The sequence below is a fragment of the Lithobates pipiens genome, unplaced genomic scaffold, assembly GCF_037356315.1.
Source record: "Lithobates pipiens isolate NorthernLeopardFrog02 unplaced genomic scaffold, aLitPip1_a1.2 Scaffold_10, whole genome shotgun sequence".
Lineage (NCBI taxonomy): Eukaryota > Metazoa > Chordata > Amphibia > Anura > Ranidae > Lithobates > Lithobates pipiens.
The window spans coordinates 124,298,559-124,325,154 of record NW_027507686.1 but is presented as its reverse complement, the minus strand read 5'-3'; the positions used below and the strand labels follow the sequence as shown (position 1 = coordinate 124,325,154).

General features: G+C 47.0%; 1 protein-coding gene across 3 annotated transcripts in view; it reads left to right on the top strand.

Annotated features, from left to right (window-relative positions):
• The window catches only part of CENPT (centromere protein T), a 561,799-nt gene that overhangs the window by 39,984 nt on the left and 495,219 nt on the right, over positions 1 to 26,596 (top strand). For 2 of the 3 annotated variants that reach the window (XR_013263258.1, XM_077457969.1), the window contains exons 2-3: positions 4,917 to 5,024; positions 20,402 to 20,513. Coding sequence is in view for 2 of the 3 variants with exons in the window: in XM_077457969.1 (XP_077314095.1) it covers positions 4,921 to 5,024; positions 20,402 to 20,513 (216 nt within the window). In the remaining variant the exon portion in view is untranslated. Of the gene's footprint in view, positions 1 to 4,887; positions 5,025 to 20,401; positions 20,514 to 26,596 lie in introns of those variants that run through there. The other variant, XM_077457960.1, reaches the window with a different exon arrangement.

Sequence of the window (26,596 nt, the reverse complement as noted above, 5' to 3'; positions counted from 1 at the left end):
TCTGTCTGCTGCGGGTCCTTTCTGGATGTTGGACTCTGTATCGGTGGCTGGTCCGAAGAAGGGACTGGCGGTCTCGTCGGCCACCATTTCTCGGTGGATTAGAGAGGTTGTGGTTTATGCCATAAGGGGGTGGGCGCTTCCTTTTCCTGTCGTGGCACAATCTACCAGGGCAATTGGTGCCTCTTGGGCTTTCCGACATCAAGTGTCTGCTTCCCAGGCATGTAAGGCGGCAACCTGGTCATCCGTTCACACCTTCACCAAATTTTACAAGGTTGATGTGGGTGCATCTTCGGATGCTTGTTTCGCCCGCAAGGTTTTGCAGGTGACTCTTTAAGGTTGCAACTCCTCCGTTGAGGAGTTATGGGTGGAGTTATATTCTTGCTGTAACCACCCCTCCTTCCTTTTTTTTACACTGCTTGGGGAAGTCACTAAGACAGGGGTGCCCAACCTTTTGAAGGGAGAGGGCCACCTAAGCGACTTGGTAACTGCTCGTGGGCCACGATGAGCAGAGCGGGTCCATGGCAGCCCACAATACTCTATAGAGCCCGCTTTACTTTTTTTTTTTTTTTTTTTTTTTGCGGAGCGGGTTGGAGGTAGGCGTTTGCTACTACTTAGAGGTGAATGGAGGGTCCAGTTAGGTCATACTGACTGTGTGAAAGGGGCCTATGGCTCAGTGCAGGTAACCCTTAGGTGCACTGCACTGCTCTGCACCTATGGATCAGTTTGAAAGCAGCCCAGTAACCACTACAGAACAGATATACCCATATTTACACTGTGATTTTTAGTAATAAACTTACTATTAATAACAGTATTTTTTTCCATCCCAGAGCAGGAGGTCACGGACCACATCAGAGGGCTCCGTGGGCCACTGGTTGGGCACCCCTGCCCTAAGATGAAGATGGTGTGTCCGTCAATGAACAAAAGAGAAAATAGGATTTTTGTACTCACCGTAAACCGCATCCACCCCTCTTATTTATGTTTGTACTGCTTTTGAGGAACTGAGCTGCTTGATGCAATGTGAGGGGTTATAGCCAGTAGGACCATGCTGTGCCAGTGTCTGGGTTCTTAACACTTTCTGCTTAGTCCTCTCCTAAAGGGGCGATATAACCCTAAGGTCAAGCTGAAGATGCTGTGTCTGTTAATGAACTTCAGAGAAGTATTTTACGGTGAGCACAAAAATCCTATTTTTCCCACTGAGATTTCTTTTGGTGATATTTGATCACCTCCTGTGGTTTTTATTTTTTGTGCTATACGCAAAAAAAGTGCCAATTTTTGAAAGCAAAACTGTTTTTAACTTTTTGCTATAATATCCCCCAAATAAAAAAAAAAATCGTCATCAGCTTAGGCCAATATGTATTCTTCTACATACAGTGCCTTGCGAAAGTATTCAGCCCCCCTGAACTTTTCATCCTTTTGCCACATTTCCGGCTTCAAACATAAAGATATAAAATTTAAATTTTTTGTGAAGAATCACCAACAAGTGGGACACAATTGTGAAGTGGAACAAAATCTATTGGATATTTTAAACTTTTTTAGCAAATAAAAAACTGAAAAGTGGTGCGTGCAAAATTATTCGGCCCCTTTACTTTTAGTGCAGCAAACTCACTCCAGAAGTTCAGCGAGGATCTCTGAATGATCCAATGTTGTCCTAAATGACTGATGGTGATAAATAGAATCCACCTGTGTGTAATCAAGTCTCTGTATAAATGCACCTGCTCTGTGATAGTCTCAGGGTTCTGTTGAAAGTGCAGAGAGCATCATGAAGACCAAGGAACACACCAGGCAGGTCCGTAATACTGTTGTGGAGAAGTTTAAAGCCGGATTTGGATACAAAAAGATTTCCCAAGCTTTAAACATCCCAAGGAGCACTGTGCAAGCGATCATTTTGAAATGGAAGGAGTATCAGACCACTGCAAATCTACCAAGACCTGGCCGGCCCTCTAAACTTTCAGCTCAGACAAGGAGAAGACTGTTCTGGTCAGATGAAACCAAAATCGAACTTTTTGCCCACAATGCAAAACGATATGTTTGGCGTAAAAGCAACACAGCTCATCACCCTCAACACACCATCCCCACTGTCAAACATGGTGGTGGCAGCATCATGGTTTGGGCCTGCTTTTCTTCAGCAGGGACAGGGAAGATGGATGCAGCCAAATACAGGACCATTCTGGATGAAAACCTGTTGGAGTCTGCAAAAGACCTGAAACTGGGACGGAGATTTATCTTCCAACAAGACAATGATCCCAAACATACAGCAAAATCTACAAAGGAATGGTTCACAAATAAACGTATCCAGGTGTTAGAATGGCCAAGTCAAAGTCCAGACCTGAATCCAATCGAGAATCTGTGGAAAGAGCTGAAAACTGCTGTTCACAAACGCTTTCCATCCAACCTCACTGAGCTCGAGCTGTTTTGCAAGGAAGAATGGGCAAGAATTTCAGTCTCTCGATGTACAAAACTGATAGAGACATACCCCAAGCGACTTGCAGCTGTAATCGCAGCAAAATTTATCTCTACAAAGTATTAACGCAAGGGGGCCGAATACTTTCGCAAGGCACTGTATATATAATTTTTTTTTTTTTTTTTTTTAACGGGGGTGTGCAAACTTTTTATATCCACTGTGTGTGTGTGTGTGTGTGTGTGTGTGAGAGAGAGAGATGGATAGATATATCGCTATTTACAATTTTGAAAAGAAACAATATTTTGGAGGGGGTTGGGGTTCTGGGGCATGGGTTCATGCAGGCTCAAGTGCTTGGAAGAAACCGAGAGGGTCCTCTATCCATGCTTCTTTTGCCTTTGGGGTATCCAGAGGAGGAAGAAGCCTAATCCTTGTGAGTCCTAAGTGGACATACCTGTGCAGGGATGTGCAATTTGTATTGCCTGACGCTTAGGACATGCAGTTCCAGGCAGGTAGATGTTTTATTTTATTTATTTTTCCCCCCTACATTTAACTTTACGGGCAAGCAGCAGGGCTCACGCTGGTAAAGTGCCCCCACCCCCGCTATGTATCCCAGGCTCCGCTTGTCCATTTGCAGGACTGGAATAGCGTCAAACGCTTTTGCAAAATCCAGGTATACCACATCCACAGCTACCCCTCTGTCCAAGATTTTTACTTTCCTCCTCATAAGAAGAAATTGGGGTTTGTTTGACAACTTTCTGTCTTTCATGAATCTATGCTGTTTGTTGCTTGAAATGTATTTTTTCCAGCAAGAACTCGTCTATAGTCTTTTAATAAACTCTCCAGTATCTTCCTGACTATAGAAGTTACTATAACCTTTGAAGAATTTTTTTTTTTACCTTTCCAGAAACCCCTGTTGATAGACAGTCTTCCTAATCTGCCTCTTCCTACTCTGCATGATCTTCGGTCTTCTCTCCTCCTTGCCTTGTCTTCTGGGTAATGGGGTGCGCTGTGTGTTCTTGGAACTGTGTGTTTCGTAACACAGCGTGTCCCATTCACAAAGTGCCGTGCGACTCGCGCATGCGCAGTAGGAAACAGGCAGTGAAGCCGCAAGGCTCCACTGAATGTTAACCTTAGTGAGGATGGCGGCGCAGAGAGCCAAGGGACGGGTCGGCCGACATTGCGGACGCCCTGGAAAGGTAAGTGTCCTTATTAAAAGTCAGCAGCACTATTTTTTTTTTTCTTTAGCTGCTGACTTTAAAAAAAAAAAAGAAATTCCCGCTGGAACACCCCTTTTAACGAGTCCCTAAATATTAAACAATGGCTTTGAAATGACAGAGCTCAATTCTTTTAGGATCCGTGGGTGGATGCCATCTGGTCCAGGTGCTTTATCCTCCTTTTATTTTGTCTAAATATTTCTGGACCATATCAATTTTGAGCCATTGTGGATCATTTGGGGCTGTGTCACTACCTCCCCCATGCTCCTTTTGTATACACAGAGCTAAAGAAAATATTTAATACATTTGTCTGGTCTTTGTCACCAGTCACCCACTCTAGATTGTTTTGTAAAGGGTCTACATGCTCAGACCTAATCTTTTTACTATTAATATATTTGAAGAATTTTTTGGGGTTTGTCCCATCTTTTGCAACCTGTTGTTTTTTGTTTATAAATTGTTGTGTCCTTGATTTCCCTTTTACATATTCTATTATTTTCTTTGTAACATTTAAATAATTATGTTCCTTAATTTTTATATATATTTTTTTAAAAGCTCTTCTTATTATTAAGCCATTTTAACTTTGGCCGTGAGCCACATAGGTTTTATTTTTAGCCTTTTAAACTTATTGTCCATGGGAATTTACTTTGCAGTGAGTTTACATACATTAACTTTAAAGAAGTCCCATTTCTGTTCTGTGTCCATGGATACCAGTTTAAGTCTTGGAGAGCAGCCCTCATACTTGGAAAATGTATTTCTATTAAAGTTAAGAGTGTTTTTTTTTTTTTTTTTTCTAACCCATATTTGTTTGCTTACATCTAAAATTAAGGTTGCTTTCACACTGGAGGCAGCGGGTGTTGACTGTAAAACACCGATAGCCGCTAAAATGACAATAAAGCGCCGCTATTTGGCCGTTAGCAGGGTGCGTTTAACCCCCACTTGTGGCCAAATAAAGGGTTAAATGTTCCCGTGCAGCGCCGCTGCCAAAGCAATTTGGAGAGGTGTATACACCGCTTCTTCACCGCTCCAAAGATGCTGCTCGCAGGATTTTTTTTTTTTTTTTACGTTCTGCCAGTGCAGAGTCCCAGTGTGAAAGCACTCTGGCTTTCACACTGGGACTGCAGAGGAGGTGCTTTACAGACGCTAGTTTGAGCCCAAAAGCACCTGAAAAACATCCTAGTGTGAAAGGGGTCTAAATGAAATCGTTATGGTCACTGCTACCCAGATGTTTTTATATGAATATCGGTAATAAGCTCCATAAGTGCATCTATTTTAATGTCTATTTTAACATATATTCTTTTAAGGAAAATGGAAGATTCTTCTCAAGAAAACCTTACCACGCGTTCTTTGCTAAAGGGTATTTTAGCAACTGAGATTGTTCGTCCAGCAGTGAAACAGCAACCTAAACAGAGGTATTACTGTGTAATATTCATCATCTTGAAAGTGTAAAAATAGCATTGGAAGTTATCTGTGTGTTGTCAATTAGCAGCATCTTGTCTAACAAAATGTTAAAGTATACCCTTCACATGAAAATACTGTGCATTCATTGCTTGGGTCAACACCATGTTATAATGGGGGGTAGCTTTTTAAAACATGTACCAAATCAAAATTTATGTCTTAAGAAAACAGTTTATTGGTAAATTAATGGTAACCATAACTAATGTTGGAAGAATAATCCAGGGAGTGTCTTTGCCAGCTGACAATGCCTCAGGCATAATCTTGGATGATTTGGTTATGTATTGCTACCTTCAAGTGATTGGATGCTGGCAAAGCAGAGCTGTAAGGATCTCCATATAACCCATATAAATGACACATCTCATTTCACCCATTCCTACCCATCACACTTTTGAAGGTCCAGTAGCACCAGGACAGTGGAATTACCCATAAAATGACCCCCTTTTGAAAGCAAACACCCCAACGTATATTCTATGAGGCATGGGCTGCAAATAGGTACTTGGGTACTCTGATGGGCTGCAGATAGGTACTCGGGTACTCCAATGGGATGCAGATAGGTACTCGGGTACTCCGATGGCCTGGTGACAGGTACTCGGGTACTCCGATGGCCTGGTGACAGGTACTCGGGTCCTCCGATGGCCTGGAGACAGGTACCCGGGTCCTCCGATGGCCTGGAGACAGGTACCCGGGTCCTCCGATGGCCTGGAGACAGGTACCCGGGTCCTCCGATGGCCTGGAGACAGGTACCCGGGTCCTCCGATGGCCTGGAGACAGGTACCCGGGTCCTCCGATGGCCTGGAGACAGGTACCCGGGTCCTCCGATGGCCTGGAGACAGGTACCCGGGTCCTCCGATGGCCTGGAGACAGGTACCCGGGTCCTCCGATGGCCTGGAGACAGGTACCCGGGTCCTCCGATGGCCTGGCGACAGGTACCCGGGTCCTCCGATGGCCTGGCGACAGGTACCCGGGTCCTCCGATGGCCTGGCGACAGGTACCCGGGTCCTCCGATGGCCTGGCGACAGGTACCCGGGTCCTCCGATGGCCTGGCGACAGGTACCCGGGTCCTCCGATGGCCTGGCGACAGGTACCCGGGTCCTCCGATGGCCTGGCGACAGGTACCCGGGTCCTCCGATGGCCTGGCGACAGGTACCCGGGTCCTCCGATGGCCTGGCGACAGGTACCCGGGTCCTCCGATGGCCTGGTGACAGGTACTCAGATTAACTCTGAAGGGTACTCAGGTACTCGGATGGCTTGTGACAGGTACTCGGATGGATTGTGACAGGTACTCGGATGGACTTTTGACAGGTACTCGGATGGACTTTTGACAGGTACTCGGGTACTCAGATGGACTGGGACAGGTACTTGGGTACTCTGATGAGCTGTGACAGGTACTTGGGTACTCTGATGAGCTGTGATAGTTACTTGGGTACTCTGATGGGCTGTGACGGCTACTCTGGTGGACTGTGACGGCTACTCTGGTGGACTGTGACGGCTACTCTGGTGGACTGTGACGGCTACTCTGGTGGACTGTGAGTGACGGGTACTATGACGGGTGTTGACAGGTCCTCTTTATTGGGGGGGGGGGGGGCAATCCGTTTTACCACAATCTCTTCCTCACACATGATTGGTGTGTGAGGAGGAAAACCCAGTAACATCTCGACACAGCGGTTTGTTAACATTTAGTGATCGGCTGTGAGACAATCACAGCCGATCACGTGGGTAAACAGCTGGCCAATGGCTGTTGACCAGCTGTTCACCCCCCTCGGTGGCGAGCGGTGTCTCCGTGACAAGCCGCCACCGAAGGAACAGGGATGCGTATGTGTGCACGATCGCGCACATTCCCTTTTTAAATGGGAGGATGTCATATGGCGGCCTCCTGCCTGGCCCTCATATGACAGCCCAGCAAGCAGTTAAAGTGTCACTCAAACGCGAATCAAATGGAGCATGAGCTGCAATTAAAAATGCAGAAGTCTGGTGGGGGGGGGGGGGGGGTGTGGCCGGATGGAGTTGGGTGTGAATGAGTGAGTAGGAGCGTGAGTGTGTCCGAGCTCCCTACCTCCACCCTGCGATGTGAGGAACACCGCTCGCTGGCGGACACAGCTGCTGCCACTCGATTCCCCCTATCGCAACTCCGCAATGAGCGTTGACTTGTAGCGTGCACTGCTACGCTCGCTGCCCGGCACTGACGGAGACCGACGGAGATTGCCGAAAGAACCCGAGGAGGGCTTCGTGGAAAGCTCAGCTATAGCGATAGCTTGATCGGAGACCCGAAGATAGGCGAATACCCAGACGCCGCACAAGGACACGCGGAGAAAGCCCTATGACTGCACCGGACGGAAGCAACCCTCCCGACGATATCTGCTTGCTCCACTGATGGAAAAGCCCTGCCTGCAGTTTGGTGAGAAATGCCATTTAATCTAATGGGACGCTAGTACCTGGGTGGCAGAGACTGTGGCTCGCCTGACAATAGAAAGTGGAGAGGTGCTCTGGTAATCCCTGCTTGTTTGGAATGTTTGCTTTTCCCTACCTGTTTTGCTCTTGATAACTGTTGGCAGAAGCGAGTCCACCTCGCAAACATAATTAACGAGGGACCTGGCATTGTGCGCTTGGCGAATTGGCCGGTCCCCCCCCCCCCCCAGGTTATTTTTCCAAAAATTGAGCTTTTTGCTGGGGAGTATTGGTTTAGTGATACTAACTGCTACAGTACTACTCTCTGCTGGTTTAGCAATTTCTCCACGAGGTCTTTACCATGCTTAGCAAAAGAGCGGTAGAAGATATACCTCATGGAGAGGGGAATCAAAAAACGCGTGCTGCTAAAGAAAAGCTGAATCAAGTCTCTGCAGCTTTGAAGCTTGAGTGTTTTGTACATGCAACCTCCCCAGGCAGGAAAGTTCAACACCACCCGCCGGGACAATCTAAAATGCAGGGGTCTGTGGGGGACAGAAGGAGCGCAGGTTGCCCTCCACCAGATCCTGGTACTCCGCTGCCAGGAGGCGGGGTAGGCGAGCTACCCCAGGAGGACAGCAGGGTAGCCCAAAAACCTGGGGGGGGTGGGGAACCGACTCTACGTGAGATACTGTTGGCGGTTAATGACTGCAAGAACTCTATTTCTGGGCTGGACAGCCAATTGAGCAATATTCAAAACGAACTACACCGCTATGAGTCAACTATTAAGTAACACCATTGATAGAATAGACGCTTTAGAGGGAAGATTAAGTACGGTGGAAGATGAATTATCCCCCCTGCAGGAAAAAATAGCTACACTTCAGAAACAAATTGTCGCACAGGCATCCAAAATTGATGACATGGACAACAAGAACCGCAGGAATAATGTGCGACTAATCGGCCTGCCAGAGGGTAGTGAGGGTCTTGATCCCATAATTTTTCTGGAAAATTGGTTCAAGGAATTATTGGGGGATGTCTCCTTCTCCTCGACCTCCAGCATCGAAAGAGCCTACAGAGTTCCTCTTAGATCCCATCTACCTGAGGGACGCTGCAGGCCAATGATATTGAAATTTATTAACTATAATGATCGAGTGATTTTGATGCGGAGGGTTAGGGGATTGGGAGACATATTCTATAAGGGGACTAGGGTGTCATTTTATCCATTTTTGGAAATAATTTTGTTTATGTATCCATCTTGGTGAAGGATTAGGGAGCCTTAAGGCTATAGCTCGTTGATTGGGTGAGATGGGCAAAAGGATACAATAAATTAATTAGGAATGCGGTAAAACACTATGGTTTATAGAGCACTGCGATGCCACAAGATGAATTAATAGATAATATAATTTTATATTAGAAGTTGAATATATCCCTCCTTTTTTTTTTTTTTTTTTTTTTGGGGGTTAATGCACTATGAGTAAGTGAACACTATAGGGTGATCCGCATTGTGTGTAAAGACACGTCTATAGGTGGGGTGGGCAGGTGGGGGGGGGGGGGTTCCATGGGAAAATATAATTTTATGTATGTATATCACTGGAAATAATTTGTGAACCCATCTCGGTGAAGGAATGGGGAGCTAAACGGTTGCCGCTTGGGTGAGATGGGTAAAATGAAATGTTATAATAAATTGACTAAAGTTGGGGTATAGTATTATGGATTATAGAACACTGCGACACTATATGGTGAACAGATAGTTTACACAATTTTACACTCAAAGGGGCAACGAGGTTTTATAGCTGAGTTGGGAGAGTGAGATTTGGGGGGGTGGGGTGGGGGGGGAATTTATATATAGTTCCTTTTTTTAATTTTTTTTTCCTTTTGTAGGGCATTATTGGTACTATGGAGAGATCACGATCCCACTTTACAAGTATTTTTGATGGGGAGTGATAAGATCATGTAGGGGGTTGGTGAGTTCGGACACCTTTTGAATGGGGTATGGTCATACCGGCTACAATGGAGACCCCTAAGGGTGGCTCTGATGGGCAGGGTTGGGTGGGGGGTGGGAGGGAGGGAAGTCTTCGAACACATGCTGTGAGTAACGAGGCGGCAAAGGGGGACAGCTTGAGTAGGGGAGAGGCGACGGGGAGAGGAAGCGGTTCCCTCCCCCCCCTTACCCTCCCCCCTCTATGGGTATATCAATCACTGGAGCAGATGGGTGGGAGAAATATTACTGGAATCGATGGCTAGGTGGAATATAACTTCGTGGAATGTGAGGGGCTTGGGAGACCCTAAGAAACGGAGGTCTGTGATGTTGGAGATGGAAGGAAGGGGACCTGGCCTGCTCTTTTTGCAGGAAACCCATCTAACCCCAACCACGGCCCCTCTGCTCCATGACCGGAAATTCCAGGCATACTATCACTCCTTTTATTCATCGTATTCCCGCGGCGTGAGTGTGTTAGTATGGAAAGGTACGGATTTTTTATGCAAAGAGTCCCAGATAGATAGGGAGGGGAGATTTGTTTTCTTGCACTGCCTAGTGGCTGGGCAAGAATACATCCTAGCAAATATCTATATACCCCCTCCCTTTAAATTAGAGGTTATGGATACATTTCTTATGTTCAGCCTGGGTAAAATGGGTATTCCATGGATAATTGCCGGCGACTTCAATGAAATTATAGATAAGCGCCTAGATAGATTCCCTTGTCCAGCTGGGAATAGAACAGGTCGATTACATGAACTTCTATTGGAAGTTGGTTTAAGAGACATCTGGCGTATGCGACACCCCCAGGATAGGCAGTATTCCTGCTTCTCTAGTACCCACCAGACGCTATCAAGAATAGATATGGGTTTGGGGAACAATGAGGCAGTTGGAGTGGTGACGGATATAGAATATGGGGCACGTGGGATCTCAGACCATTCTCCTTTAGCTATAACTTTGAATACGGGAGAGCGCGCCCCACTGAGAGAGTGGAGAATAAACCCCGCCTGGTTGGAACTAATTGATGGATCTAACCTTTTAGGGGATAAAATAGGGGAATTTCTTCAGACTAACAGAGGGACAGCGGCACCTGGAATGGTTTGGGATTCCCTTAAAGCCTTTCTTAGAGGAATACTCATACAGAAAATCGCAATAACAAAACGGGAATCTCGAGACCAAGAGGGAAAAATTCGAAATGATGTCATCCAGGCCGAGAGAGTTTGTGGAGGACCCATCGCCGGGGAAACAACAGACCTGGGAGGATAACCAACAGATATACAAAATGGCACTTCTAAAAAGGGTGGAGAATCAGCGTATTTTCCAACGCCAATATTATTTTGGCGAAGGGGAGAAGGTGGGTCGAGTTCTTTCCTTACTGACCCGCACCAATAGCCCTCCCACAGGAATACAGGCAATTAAAACGCAGAAGGGTGACACTGTCTTTAGGCCCTCCGAGGTTATGATGGTACTGGGTGATTATTATAGAACTTTATATAAATCAACTATACAGGGTCGCGAAGATTTGGCCACTAACTTTTTGCATCAAACAGATATCCCCGTGCTTTCAGACCAGGATAAACTGAATTTAGACTCACCACTTACTTTGGAAGAACTAAAATGTGCAATGAATAGTATGCCCAATTATAAATCTCCCGGACCCGATGGGCTCCCAGTGGAAATTTATAAGCGATACAGTGAACAGCTGATGCCAGCACTACTGGAAACGCTAAACTATGCACTAGAGGCGGGGGAACTCCCCGCTTCAATGCGGGAGGCCAATATTACTTTAATTCTTAAAGAGGGGAAGGACCAACAAGATGTCTCGTCGTACCGGCCGATATCTCTGCTATGTTCAGATATAAAAATTCTAGCCAAGGCCCTAGCAATTCGTTTAAATAGTTGTATTCATAAATTAATACATTCAGACCAGTCCGGGTTTATCCCGGGCAGAACAACTAATACCAACATTAGGAGGGTTTTTTTAAATTTACAAATACCTAGAGATGGTGACAGCCCAGGTGCCATATTAGCTTTGGATGCTACTAAGGCTTTCGACAGCCTGGAGTGGGACTATCTCTGGGGTGTATTGGAACGCTTCGGCTTTGGCCCCCAATTTATCAATTGGGTAAAATTACTATACAGGGGACCCAGGGCCAAGATTAAAATGGGGACTCTACTTTCTGACATGTTTTGCCTAGAAAGGGGTACGAGGCAGGGATGCCCGTTGTCTCCCCTCTTGTTCGTGCTGGCTATGGAACCCCTGGCTGTGATGGCGAGATCACGCTCGGACATCCGGGGATTCCGGCGCGGACTGGAGGAGGAGAAGCTGGCTTTGTTCGCAGATGACGTTTTGTTTTTTATCGACGACGTGCGCTCTACTCTGAATAATGTAGTACGGCTGATGGAGGAATTTGGGCAACAGTCAGGTTTGGTCATTAATTGGAGTAAATCAGCCCTTATGCCACTATCTGAGTCCGAAGAGTTAATATCGCCTATAGTTGAGGGACTAGAAGTGGTACCCAAGTTGAAATACTTGGGTGTCTGGATCCCCAGAGATGTAGACCGGTATGTTGAGGAGAACTTGGTACCATTACTGGCAAAACTGAAGCAGAAGGTCAATAGCTGGTGTCGCCTCCCCCTGTCTGTGGCGGGGCGTTGTAATCTAGTAAAAATGATTTGGCAGCCACAGATCCTATACATCCTCCACAACTCACCAGTCTGGATCAACCAGAAATGGTTTGACAGACTGGAGGGATTAATTAGAGAATTAATATGGAAAAAGAGACCGCCTCGGATTCGGTTGCGGACGCTACAGCTCCCTGTGGAGAAGGGAGGAGTAGCGATACCACATTTAAGAACATACTTCCTATCAGCCCAGCTCCAGCATCTAACTGGGGCTGGACTGGAGGAGGGTGGCTGCCCGAATCATAAACTGATGATTAATAATGCATACCATAGAATTTTAGCTGAAGTCCTGGAGGCCAACTCATTTGCTTATAAATGCCCCACCAATGTTTTGGCAAGGAAAGTATGGCAGATAGCTAAACGACTCTTGGACTATGGGGGGGTAACAGAGTATGCCCCCCTATGGAACAATAGAGAACTGGCCGAGTTAAACAGTATAGATCGTTCCCTTGAGTGGGAGAGGAGGGGGATTAGAAGACTGGTGCATCTCTACGAGGGGAACATTATAAAATCTTTCGAAGACCTTCGCCAGGAATTCGGTATCTCCAATAAAACATTTTATATATATTTACAAGTGAGGCATGGGATACACTCACAGTATGGCACATTTGTTATCGAGAGGACTAAGAATCCCCTATTACAGAGACTCCTTGAGCAAGGACAAACAAAGGGTCAGATTTCTAGCCTATACACGAAACTCAAGGACAAAGTTTTGAATGGAGAGGGACCGGAAAAGAGTAGGAGGAGATGGGAGGAAGACCTGGGTCCAATCGAGCAGGAACAATGGGACGAGATCCTAGCACAGGGGAACCTGGTGTCTATCTCCCCATCGCAGCGCATGTCTCATAAGCTTTTTCTATATAGGGCATACTACACCCCTAAAAAAATGGGGAGGATAAGTAGAAAGTCTAACGGTGAGTGCCCTAGATGTGGAGCACCAGGGGATCTACTTCACATGGTATGGAAGTGCCCAAAATTATACCGATACTGGATAGAAATTGTACACAGAATTAATAGGATTTTTAATACCACCTTGGAACCCGAAGCTAGGATTTGCCTATTAGGGATTATGGAAACGGGTAGAATTTCTGCTGTAACAAAAATATCCATATTTAGGTGTCTGTACCAGGCTAGACGCTTGATTGCGTTGAACTGGCAAGCAAAAAACCCTCCAGTACTGCAAGCGTGGACAAATGCCATAAACTCTATAATCTGGTGCGAACGGGCAATGTACATCAGACAAAATAATCTTAAAAAATTCAAGTTGCTTTGGAATCCATGGCTGAGAGACATTGGTTACCCCTTAGACGAGATAGCGTAGGATAGGACCTAGGTCGCATCTTACTTGGCCCAGGCCTGGGGTGGCCTGGGAGGTTACCGGAAGCTCCTTATTCCCGTTCCTGAGGTGCTTCGCCGTTCCGTTACCGGTTAGCCAAATAGGCTTGACTGGATTTAGCAGCGTGTGTTCGAAGAACAGGGTTATGGGGGGGGAGCAGGGGATAGTTTTACAGTTCTGTCAGGGACAACTAGAGTGGTAGTCATGGTTGCGATTTTGACGCTAAGAAATGTTTTTTCAAAGGATAACTTGGTACTCTCTGTTGATATGTATATTTCTTTTATAATTGGAAAACCATGCTTTATGTATGTATAAACTAAACTTCTTTTTTTCAATAAAAATCAATTTAAGTAAAAGTGTCACTCAAACATTTCATAGTCCTTATGTACTTGTATGAAAAAGTATCCTGTTTAGCTTACTTTTGTGTGACATCCCTGGTGTTCCTGCAACTCCCTCTGCTTTACTATAAATAGTAGGAGAGCACACAGAGGTCAGTTCCCTAGCTATACTGGGAACTCTGCCTCCACTGATCAGGCTTGTCTTGATGCACCTTCCCCTGCACAGCTTTTCACTGGGAAGATCAGTGTACTGTTCCCCCCCCAGCTATTATTCTCCTGGCTTCCATGGACATTCAGGAGACCTACTTGCATACCTTCAACTAGGGCTGAAACAACTAATTAACTTCATTGATAATGAAAATCGTTGGAAAACTTTCTCTTATATTCACCGACCGACACAGCTCCTCTCTGTAACAAAATGGGTTGTCAGCCCTATCACTGGGGATTACTAGGCAAGTTGTAATACAACACTTCAGAACTTTTAGTTTCACCCAGGGGGCGGTCCTTAGGCTACAACCCCCACAGCCTGCCATAGCAGACTCAGGTTTTGTTTTTAGTGAAGGAAAAATAACACCTAGGAAACCTGTGGGCACATAGGTCCGTGTTTTTTGACGCAGAAGCTTTGCTTTTTGCGCAAGATGAATGATCCTGTGATCTTCTATCAACAGCCGGCTGGGTGACAGGCTGGTTCACTTATCCTTGTAGTCTCCCCTGTCCGGCCATCGAGCATGTGCAGGTTGCAGCTACGGCTCGGCAGGCCACGACATACCTCAGCTCCAGAGGTGGTCGGTGAGCTTTTATGCTCCGGGGCATACGTATGACTGGGCTACTGATGTCTGGCTCACAGTATGCCGAGGCCAACAGCCACCCTGTACTGATCAGTAAGTGGGTCTGTAATGGAATGTCTCCCAGCTCTTCAGGACTGGTAAGTACAGCTCTCTCTGCTTCGGTGGGGCTGAGCAGCTGGGCATTCCGTCGGAGATCGATTCGGGGTCCACCGGGGGGTCGCTGCATGTGTCTGCTGCGCGGTGTGTGTAACCTATGTAGGGGCTCTCTGTGGACTCTCACCTGTCATGGGGGGGATGAACGGATAGGGGTGGTCCTGGGTCCTGTGTCCTGTGTGGGGGTCCCTGGAAGGTGCCTGTGAGGTTTTACTGTGTTGGGCCAGCGCTTTGACTCTGCAACGGGTGTTTTATTTTCACCTCATGGCGATGTCTGGTGGCCATTTTAGGTATGGGCAGAGCAGGTTGTCCATGTGGTCTTCAGCTTCCATTTTCTGTGAGTTTCCTATTCAGGACACTGGTGCCCATTTTCCAGAAGCCTGAGCATGTTTGTTCAGTGTTCTCTCGCAGCAGCATGACATGTGCTTTCACAGCCTTGCTTCCTGTGTTTCCTGTCTGTGTACAGGACGCCGGGCGGCCATTTTACTAAAGCCTGAGCACGCTGTAAAGATCGTTTCAATGTTCATTTCCACGGCTGTTGCCGACACTGTTTTTGTCCCTCTGCGCTTGGGAACCCCTGGGGGCTGCAGGCATCGCTTTGTATTCAGCGCAGAACTCCTCAGGGTGATGAGTCTGGCACGTAGGAGGATGGGACCTTTTACAGTCGTAAGTCCCCTTCAGGTGGCAAACAGGGTAGGGTCAGCATGGCTTCAGAAACTGGTGTTTCTTCCCCCGAAATCCAGGCAATGGCAACCGGGTCACCTGTGGACTGAACAGTGCCAATGGACACCCTGACGGTGGTCCTCAATTTGTTTGTTGCTAGGATGGAGGCGGTGCATGGGTAGAAAGGTGCATTGGAGAGGCCCCCTGCCCCCCTGTTCTCTGGGGAGAGCTCTGATGCAGACTCAGGCCCTGCTGCGGCTGGTGACCCCTGCTCTGTCTTATCAGATGATGCTGACCAGGACTGTTCGGACAGTGAGTCCCCGTCCGGGTCCGTGCGTGACAAATTGCAAGTTGGAGCACTTATCAGAGCTGTGCATTATACCCTGAAGATTCAGGAGCCAGCGGATCCCTCTGCTGATGTACCGGTCCCTTTTGGGTCCCGCAAGCCAGCACGTTCAACTAAGGTATTCCCTTATCTGACTTATTTTGACAAGCTCATTTACAAGGAATTGTGTCGCCCGCAACGGACCTTTTGCAGTCCCCAAATACATGGCGGTGCATTACCCCTTTGAGGAAAGCTTTCTCAAGAATTGGTTGGCTCCTCCGGTCGTTGACCCCCCAGTATCCAAGTTAAATAAAGTAACCACGATCCTGGTTGAGGGGACTTCTGCATTCAAGGATCCCACGGACAGGAAGGCTGAGGCGGTGGCTCGTTCCTTGTTTACGGTTGTGGGGTCAGCCATGCGACCTGTACTGGCATCCGCACTGGTGTCGCAGACACTGACTGAGTGGGCAAAACTTTTTCACCGTGAATTGGGAGAGCAACAGGCTTCCCCTGTCTGCGTGGAACTAGCAGACCAACTAGTTTAAGGCCTTAAGTACGTTTTGTGATGCGGCCCTGGATACTCTCCCTCTGTTATCCAGGGCTTGAGTGTCAGCTGTGGTGCTGAGGCGCCTGATTTTGGCTAAAATGCTGGTCTGCTGACCAGGCATCCAAGAAAGCCCTGATGGATCTTCCCTTCCTTGGTGACCGGCTCTTTGAAGCCTCATTAGATGACGTTATTAAAAATGCCACTGGTGGTAAGAGTACTCTACTCATACAGGCCAGGAAGGCTAAGGAGCCATGCCGCCCTCCTTTTCCGCTCTCACAAGAGGCTTTTTCATCTGCCCGGTGCTTTGACAAAATGCCCCCAGCCCGACTGGACGCCCACGGACGGTCAAAAACGTCCCTGGAACCGCAAGCCTAACAACCCTGCCAACAAAAGTGCTACCACATGAAGGTTTGCTCCCACCCATGTTTCGGGTGGGGGTCGCCATCGGGAGTTTGCAGCCCAGTGGTCCTCCTGGTTACCTGACCAATGGGTGTGCAATCTGATCTCCACAGGCTACAAGATAGAGTTCCTCTCTTGGCCGCCAAACAGATTCTTCCCCTCCAGTATACCCGTATCCCTGGGTCGCCGGGAGGCCCAGTTGGAGGCTGTAAGGGACTTGCTGAATCGAGGGGTGATTGTACCTGTTCCGGTGCCGCAACGCTTCCAGGGATTCTACTCAAATCTGTTTGTGGTTCCCAAGAAGGAAGGGGTATGTCCAATCTTGGACTTAAAAGCCCTCAATCATTTTGTAAAAGTGCAGAGGTTCAGGCTGGAATCAGTTTGCTCAGTAGTTGCTGCACTCCATCCAGGATACATACCTGCACATACCCATATGCCTTCAGCATCAAAAGTTGCTGCGTTTTGCAGCCGGGGAAGCCCATTACCAATTTGTGGCTCTTCCTTTTGGTCTGGCATCAGCCCCCTGAGTCTTTACCAAGGTATTGGCTCCAGTTTTGGCATTGCTGAGACAACGCAGGATCGCGATTGTGGGCTACCTGGACAATCTCCTCCTGAGAGCATCTTCCGCCTCAGAATTAGAGGAGAATGTAGCGATCACCATGCAGACCCTGCAAGAATTTGGTTGGCTGTTGAACCTAAAGAAGTCTGTGATTGTACTGACCCAGCATCTGGAGTACCAAGGTTTGCTGTTGGACTCGAGGGAAGTGAGAGTTTTTCTCCCTTCAGACAAATTGCAGACTCTCAGATCCATGGTGAAGATGCTGATAAGCCGCAAGTGGTCGTTGCTCCGGTTTTGCATGCAGGTACTGGGACTCATGGTAGCCTCCTTCGAGGCAGTACCTTACGCCCAGTTCCACACCAGAGTACTGCAGAAGGAGACCTTGTTGAAATGGGACAAGTCTCAGCTGTCCCTGGATCGACAGATCTAGGTGAGCCAACCAGTCAGGGACACTCTGATCTGGTGGTTGAGGTCCCCGGTGATTCGTGTCCAGGACAAGAGATCCGTTGTCAGACGCTCTGGTGGCTCTGTGGGATCAGTACCAGCTGATCTACGCCTTTCCTCCACTGATATTGTTGCCACGCCTGCTTCGCAGAGTGGAAGCTGAGGGGATCCCAGTAATACTGGTTGCCCCATATTGGCCTCAGCGTCCCTGGTATGCAGATCTGGTGCGTATTGTGGCAGACACTCCCTGGCAACTGCCGTTGCGAGAGGACCTCCTGTCTCAAGGTCCAATCTTTCATCCTGCTTTACCATCTCTGGCTTTTACGTCATGGCTATTTAGAGCCAGGTGTTGAGGAACCGGGACTGTCAAACTCAGTGATTCCAACTATGTTTAGGGCACGGAAATCTTCTCAGACGATATACCATCATACCTGGGAGGCCTACATCTCCATGTGTGAGGAGAAAGGTTGGCATCCACGTTCCTTTTCCATAACGAGGATCCTGCTGTTTCTCAGGCAAGGAGTAGACCAGAGATTAGCTTTGAGCACCATCAAGGGGCAAATCTCAGCCTTGGCTGTCTTTTTTTTTTTTTTTTTTTTCCCCAACGACCCCTGGCATCGCACTCTTTAGTGGGTACCTTCGTTCAGGGGATACGACTTGTAGTCCCTCCGGTGTGTCCACCGTTGGCCCCATGGGATTTGAACCTGGTGTTGTCGGTGCTTCAAAAACCGCCGTTTGAAAATATCAGGGAGATTCCCCTGTTGACTCTTTCCCTGAAGGTGGTCTTTCTAGTGGCCATTTCCTCGGGTAGGAGGGTTTCTGAATGGGCGGCCTGGTCTTGCAAGTTTCCCTATTTGGTCATACACAGGGATAAGGGGGTGTTGCGCCCGCAACCATCTTTTCTACCGAAGGTGGTCTCTGCTTTTCATGTCAATAATGACATTGTATTGCCATCATTGTGTCCCAACCCGAAGCACCCCAAAGAGGAGGCCCTTCACACTCTCTACGTGGTTAGGGCTCTGAATGTGTATTTGTCTGCCACGGCTCCCTTTCTGAAGTCACTCTCTGTTTGTTTCAGTGGGTGGTCCAAAGAAGGGTATGGCGGTCTCGTTGGCCACTGTTTCCCGGTGGATCAGACAGATTGTAGTACAAGCCTACACCTTGAAGGGGCAGGTGCCCTCCTTACCGGTCACGGCCCACTCTACAAGGGCAATCGGAACGTTTTGGGCCTTTCGACACCAAGCGTCAGTCGCCCAGGTGTGTAAGGCGGCGACCTGGTCGTCTGTCCATACATTTACCAAGTTCTACAAGGTAGATGTCCGTGCATCGGTTGATGCCTGTTTTGGCTGCAAAGTTTTGCAGGCGGCCGTGTAGTTGCAATTGGATATGCAAGCTTAGTTTTTCCTGTTTTTGTTTTTTTTTCGATAAAAACGCAGTACTGTTGTATTTATGCACTGTTGCATTACTTCCGCAATGTTGCGGTCTTGGGGATCACTCCTGTTGAGGATACCCGGTTATGTGGTGGTTTTTTTTTTTCCACACACTGCTGTTGTTTTTATTTTATTTTTTTCTTGTGGGTTTAGTTTTACTAGTTCCCACTTGCCATGGTGGTTGAAGTTTTTATGCTGTTTTTCCCACCCCTCGTTTGGCACTGCTTGGGGACTTCCCATTTTGTTACAGAGAGGAGCTGTGTCGGTCGTGAATATAAGAGAAAATAGGATTTTTTGTACTCGCCGTAAAATCCTTTTCTCTGTAATTCACCGACCGACACAGCACCCACCCCTCCTTTTTCTCTTTACATTATACTGCTTGTTGAAGTACTGAGTCTGCTATCGCAGGCTGTGGGGGCTGTAGCCTAGGGACCGCCCCCTGGGTGGAACTGAAAGATCTGAAGTGTTGTTACAACTTTGCTTAGTATCTCTAGTGATAGGGCTGACAGGAGCTGTGTCGGTCGGTGAATTACAGAGAAAAGGATTTTACTGTGAGTACAAAAAATCCTATTTTTCATGCGTCCAATGCGTTTTTCTAACGTAAGAAAAATAGGGCTTTGATCCGTTCCAAAAAACGGTTATTGACAGAAGCAGATGCCAATAGATCTAAATGGGATGATCATCCACTTGCATTCGCTTTTTTTCATAGAGATGCATTGATGTCTGTTTTTTTTTTTTTTTTTTTTTTTATCCGTTAACGTATGGATGAAAAACAGACAAACAGTCCACGTGGGAATTCACCTGCACTGTTTTTTTGCCAATTATGACATATTGCAAGTCAAGGCATATACTGCCAGGGCTGTGTCCTCAATAGATATATTTGCAGAGCTCTGTTACTTATGTATAATGATCCTGTTGTATCTGTCCAATATGGACTGTTTGTCAAGCTCTAATCAATGATGAATGCTCCACTGCCAATAGTCTAATCTAATGCTGTTTTGCAGTAAAGCTCCCCAAAAAGAATTATGCAATTTATCTGTGGTTGCAGAGTCAGTTAATTCTTGGTATAGCATTGTGCAAAAAGATGGCATCCTGTATTGCCTGCAATGAATTTCACACTGCCCACACATCCATGCTGGGTGACATCCTCAGTAAGAGTACTCCGTTATCAACACATTTCGTTCCTCAACAGATCTTCCTCAGGATTCCTAATTTGCTTTTGTAGGTGGCTGTTTTCCTAATGTTAATCTTGTGTAATACCTAGGAAAACTTTTAGTTATCAGCAAAAATTTCCTTTCGTTTCTTAGTATTCGTCATGCATCTGTGTCTCGTATACAACAAGAGAAGATTCCTCCATCTCCAACAATGAGTCTGAGAAGCCAGATGAAGGCAAGAGTGAGACAATCGTTTGGAAAACTGGTATGTTCTAATCAGTTTTTTGCTTTTTTCACTGCTAGCTCCCCAGAAAGCTAAAAAAGTGGGGCTTTGGGAAGATCACCCTATTATTCTTCAATAATTTTATTAAGCATTTTCAGTACAGGTAAGGAAGTGAGGCAAAAAAACAACAAGGTACACGCAGAGATAGATATATTAACTACTTCCCACCCGGCCAATGTACATATACGGCCGGGTGGGAGCCGCCTCCTTCTGACTGGACATTCAGGAACGTCCTTCAGAAGGAGGGGGATCGCCTGCGAGTGCCCGCGCAGCGGCGCGATCCCGATGCGCTCGTGTCATCCGGACATGGCGCATGGCGGATCGGCAGGAGGGCTCTGTGATTGGCCCTCTTGATCACATGACGGCCGTGTCCAATCACAGCTGTCATGTGATCAAAACAAACAGCTGGTTGCTAGGCTATCGGCTCCTCCTCTCCTCACACGGAAGTCTTCGCTGAGGAGAGAAGAGCAGATCGCTGCAGCCGACTGGTGATCAGTGAGTATGAGCTGTTTTTACAGCTTTTTACTCACTGATCACTAGTCTAGTCTAAACACACAGTGTAAACACACATGTCCCCAAATGCACGTCACCACACATGTCTCCAAATAAAAAAACACATGTCCCACTAAAATCACATGTCCCAATGATTATCTGCACACATATGTACATGATCACCTGCACACATCTGTACAATTTGCGTACATACTTTATGTCCGTGATCACACAAACCAATTATTATACACTTAACGGAATTTTTTTTGCCAAAAACATTTAGCAGAATATATTTTGGCTTAAATTTATGACAAAATTAGATTTTATTGGATTTCTTTTAAAAAAGAAAATTGTTTTTTTTTCCAAATTTTCGCTATTTTTGCGCTTATATCGCAAAAAATAAAAAAATGTAGTCGTGAATAAATACCACCAAAATAAAGCTCTATTTGTGCGAACAAAATGATAAAAATTTAATTTGGGTACAGTGTAGCATGACCACGCAATTGTCATTGAAAGTGCCAGAGCGATGAAAGCTGAAAATTGGGCTGGGAAGGAAGGGGGCGAAAGTGCCCTGTATTGGTTAATAAACATAATCGGTTGAAGAATAAGTTCACCCCGACCCGCTGCATCTAGTGACAGCAAGTGGGGGAACATCTCACCCTGCTCGCTGTCACTATTTAAAAAAAAAATTGCTCTCACTCAGCCACACCATTCATTACCGAGTTCTGTGCATGGGAAAACTACAAGTACGACAGTCTTTGCGGCTGTCAACTTGTAGTTGTCAATTAACTACAAGGATGCACTAGTAGTTCATTATCTTTTCCTGTCAGTGTATCTGCCTGCCCGTACGAGGAGTGAGCAGACAGATTACACTGACAAGTCTGCAAGAGTCCTTCATGGCACACATGATCTGTTTTCCAGACTTCTAGTTAAATAAAAAAATGCACTTTTTTTTTTTTCCTGCAAAAAGATGTGCTTTTATTTTTTTTTAACCACTTCCAGACCGGACCATTTTGCTGGTCAATGACCAGAGGTCTTTTTACAATTTGGCACTGCACTGCTTTAACTGGTAATTGCGCGGTCATGCAATGTTGTACCCAAACAAAATTTGCGTCCTTTTCTTCCCACAAATAGAGCTTTCTTTTAAAGGTATTTGACTGACTCTGCGATTTTTATTTTTTGCGATATAAACGTAAAAAGACCGCAAATTTTGAAAAAAAATGATATTTTCTACTTTTTGTTATTAGAAAAATCCAATAAACTCAATTTTAGTCATACATTTAGGCCAAAATGTATTCAGCCACATGTCTTTGGTAAAAAAAAAGTCAATAACTGTATATTTATTGGTTTGCGCAAAAGTTGTCACATCTACAAACTAAGGTACGTTTTCTGGAATTTACGCAGCTTTTAGTTTACGACTGCCTATCTCATTTCTTGAGGTGCTAAAATGGCAGGGCAGTACAAACCCCCCCAAATGACCCCATTTTGGAAAGTAGACCCCCTAAGGAAATTGATAAGTGGCATGTTGAGCCCATTGAATATTTTATTTTTTTGCCTCAAGCGATTGTTGTCACTAAATGATATATTGCTCACACATGCTATGGGCATATGTGAAATGACACCCCAAAATAAATTCTGCTACTTCTCCTGAGTACGGGGATACCACATATGTGGGACTTTTTGGGAGCCTAGCCGCGTACGGGGCCCCGAAAACCAAGCACCGCCTTCAGGCTTTCTAAGGGCGTTACAGTTTTGAAGGCCATAAAATGCCAAGATGGCACAAACCCCCCCAAATGACCCCATTTTGGAAAGTAGACACCCCTAAATTTAGGGGTACACTAGTGAGACTAGGTAATAAATGGCGGGTGCCCTGAAACTATAAAAAAATAACCAACCAGCGTCACCTGTAACAGTTATATGGTGATCACTGGTGAAAGGGTTAACTAGGGGGCAATCAGGGGGCTTTATGCGGTAGTATATGGGGGTCCCTGGCGCTATAAAAAGTTGCGGCGAACCTAAATACCTACCTGCCTAACTAGCGTCACCTGTGACACTAATACAGCGATCAGAAAAATGATCGCTTATTAGGCTGGGTTCACACTGGAGCGATGCGGGAACGCCACGAATCCGCGGCGGGTTCCCGCATCGCATGCATCCCGGCGGCAGTTCACACTGCCCTATGCGAACTGCTGGGAGTGTCAGTGAAATGTTAATGACACCCCCATATCAGTTCGCATATCACAGTGAGATCTGCAAACTCGGATCGCATGGTGTGAACACCCATGCGATCCGATTCTGCTGCGGACCAAAAAAAGAGTCCCGTGTGAATTTGCGGTGGGTGCGGCGCGAATTCAGCCATACTATCTGTATGGCTGAACTCGAATCGCACAGAGATCGGATGTGATTTGCACTGCAGTGCGGTGCGAATCACATTCGTTCTCATAAACCGCTGCAATGTGAACCCAGCCTTAGTGACACTGGCGACGGGGGGTGATCACGGGGTTAAACCTTTATTGGGGGGGTTAGGGGGGTACATTAGAACTAAAGGGGGCTAACCCTAACTGCCCTAACAGTTATTACAGTCACAAATGACACCAATGCAAAAAAAAAAAAATGCAATTGGGGTCACTGTGACTGGGGGGGGCAGGGATAATTGAGGGGGTGATCGGGGGTTGAAGGGGGGGTGTGAGTGTGCCTGGCATGTTCTACTGTGTAGTGTCGTGTTGGTGCAACTCACCGATCCTCTCTCCTCGGTGCCGGAACGAAAAATACCGACACGAAGGAGAGATTACATCACTTCCTCTCCTGTGTTTACATTACAGGAGAGGAAGTGATGTCACGGAGCATTTCTATTCGTCGGGAGCGATCGAGAGGGGGTGGCCATGAATGAATGGCCGCCCCCTCATCCCGGATCGCTCCCGAACGAATACCGACCGCCGCAGGCACCGGGGGGGGGCCCGATATATACGCCCATATGCCTGCCCGTGCCATTCTGTCGACGTATATCGTCGTGCGGCGGTCAGCAAGTGGTTAAAGGTGAACTTTTTTTTAATGTCATCATGTTTTTAAAAATTTCAGATGTTGTACATTGTTAAATTGTAAAATGATAAGCCTACAATGCATCCAGGAGGTATTCAGTGCTTCACTTTTTCCAAGTTTTGTTATGTTACAGCCTCATTCCAAAATGGATTAAATTCATAATTTTCCTCAAAATTCTACAAACAATACGCCATAATGACAATGTGAAACAAACAAGTTTTTGTTTGAAATCTTTGCAAATTTATTAAAAATAAAAAATGAAAAAAATCACATGTACATAAGTATTCAAAGTATTGCCACTCAAAATTGAGCTCAGGTACATCCTATTTCCACGAATCATGTGTTTCTACAACTTGATTGGAATCCACCTGTTGTAAATTTAGTTTGGACATGATTTGGAAAGGCATACACCGGATCTATAGAAGGTCCCACAGTTAACAGTGCATGTCCGAACACAAACCAAGCCATGAAGTCCAAGGAATTGTCTGTAGACCTCCGAGATAGTATCGAGGCATAGATCTGGGAAAGGGTACAGAACAATGTTTGCATAATTGAAGGTGCCAATGAACACATTGGTCTCCATCATCCGTAAATGGAAGAGGTTTGGTAAAACTGGCCAAAGTGAATGATATGAGAAGGGCCTTAGGGAGGTGACCAATAAGCCGATGGTCACTTTGACAGAACTTCGGGTTTTCTCTGAGAGAGAACTTTCCAGAAGAACAACAATCTCTACCGCACTCCACTGATCAGGCCTGTACGCTAGAGTGGCCAGACAGAAGCCACTCCTCAGTAAAAGGCACATGACAGCCCACCTGGAGTTTGCCAAAAGGCATCTGATGGACTCTCAGACCGTGAGAAACAAAATTATCTGGTCTGATGAAACAAAGCTTGAACTCTTTGGCCTGAATTGCAAGCGTCATGTCTGGAGGAAACCAGGCACCGCGCATCACCTGACCAATACCACCCCTACATTGAAGCATGGGGGTGGCAGCATCATGCTGTGGGCATGTTTTTCAGTGCCAGGAAATGGAAAACTAGTCAGGATTGAGGGAAAGAAGCTGAATGCAGCAATCTACAGAGACCTTCCGTGATGAAAACCTGTTCCAGAGCGCTCTGGGCCTCAGACTGGGGAGATGGTTCATCTTCCAACAGGACAATGACCCTAAGCACACAACCAGGATAACAAATTGAGTGGCTACAGGACAACTTTGTGAATGTCCTTGAGTGGCCTAGTCTTGATTGAACATCTCCTGGAAAGATCAGAATATGGCTGTGCACCAACGCTTCCAATCTGATGGAGCCTAAGGCCGCGTACACATGGGCGGATTGTCTGCCCAACTAAGTTCATCAGACAATCCGACAGACAGTCCGTCCAACATTTGAATGAACGGACTTGACCACACACGATGAACAGACAGTCCGCTGAAAGCTTGCGCGATGACGTGTACAGCACGTACGACGGGACTAGAAAAACTACGTCCAATACACTGCAATGCAACCTTCGGCCGTGTAAATCCTTTCTGAGCATGCGCCATACTTAGTCCGTCCAACTTGCCTACACACGAGCGGACTGTCCGCTGAAACCAAGTTTGGACGGACAAAACCAAGTTTGGACGGACAAAATTACGGAAATTCCGAAAGACTTAGTCCGTCAGACTGTCCGCTGAAAAGTCCGCTGAAGCCCACACATGAGCGGATTGTCCGCTGAAACACGGTTCAGCGGACTAAGTTGGGCAGACAATCCGCCCGTGTGTACGCGGCCTAAGACGGGGCTCGACAAACCCCAGGCGCCAGGTCGCCAATGCGACCAGAAATCGCAACCTGGTGCCTAAGCGGCCAACAGCTCACTCACTATTGATGCCCCAGACATGCAGCGCATTAACACTGACTGCCATCCTCCTCCCTCCTCCACACTCAGCAGCTCTGGCAAGCATCAAGCGCCACGCTAAGTGTGTGAAACTGACAATTAACTGAGAGAGAAGGATCTGTCAGATATCGGCTTGATGTCCGTGGTGGGCGGGACCCAGGATGGGCGGGACCCAGCAGCTATCGAACACTAGCCAATGGGATCTGGGCGGGCCGCTGCGTGTATGTGGCCCTGCCCCTTAAGCAGCCCAATCGTTGGCTGGTGTTTGATAGCTGCTGAGTCCCACCCACCCCGACATCAAGCTCAAATCTGACAGATCCGCCTCTCTGTTACTTGTCAGTTTCACACCCCAGCTGGGTCCCCTCCACTCCCGACATTAAAGCGGTTCTTCACCCTAAAGGGGAAGTTCCGCTAATCTGATCCCTCCCCCCCCTCCGGTGCCACAATCGGCACCTTTCAGGGGGGAGGGGGGTGCAGTTACCTGGATAATCCAGGTATCTGCACCCACTTCCGGGCAGACCCCCGCAGACGCCCCACCCCCCCCCCGTTGTGTTCTGGGAAACACACAGTTCCCAGGACACAGCGGGGGATCTGAAGAGTCGCGCAGCACGACTCGCGCATGCGCAGTAGGGAACCGGGCAGTGAAGCCGCCATGCTTCACTTCCCG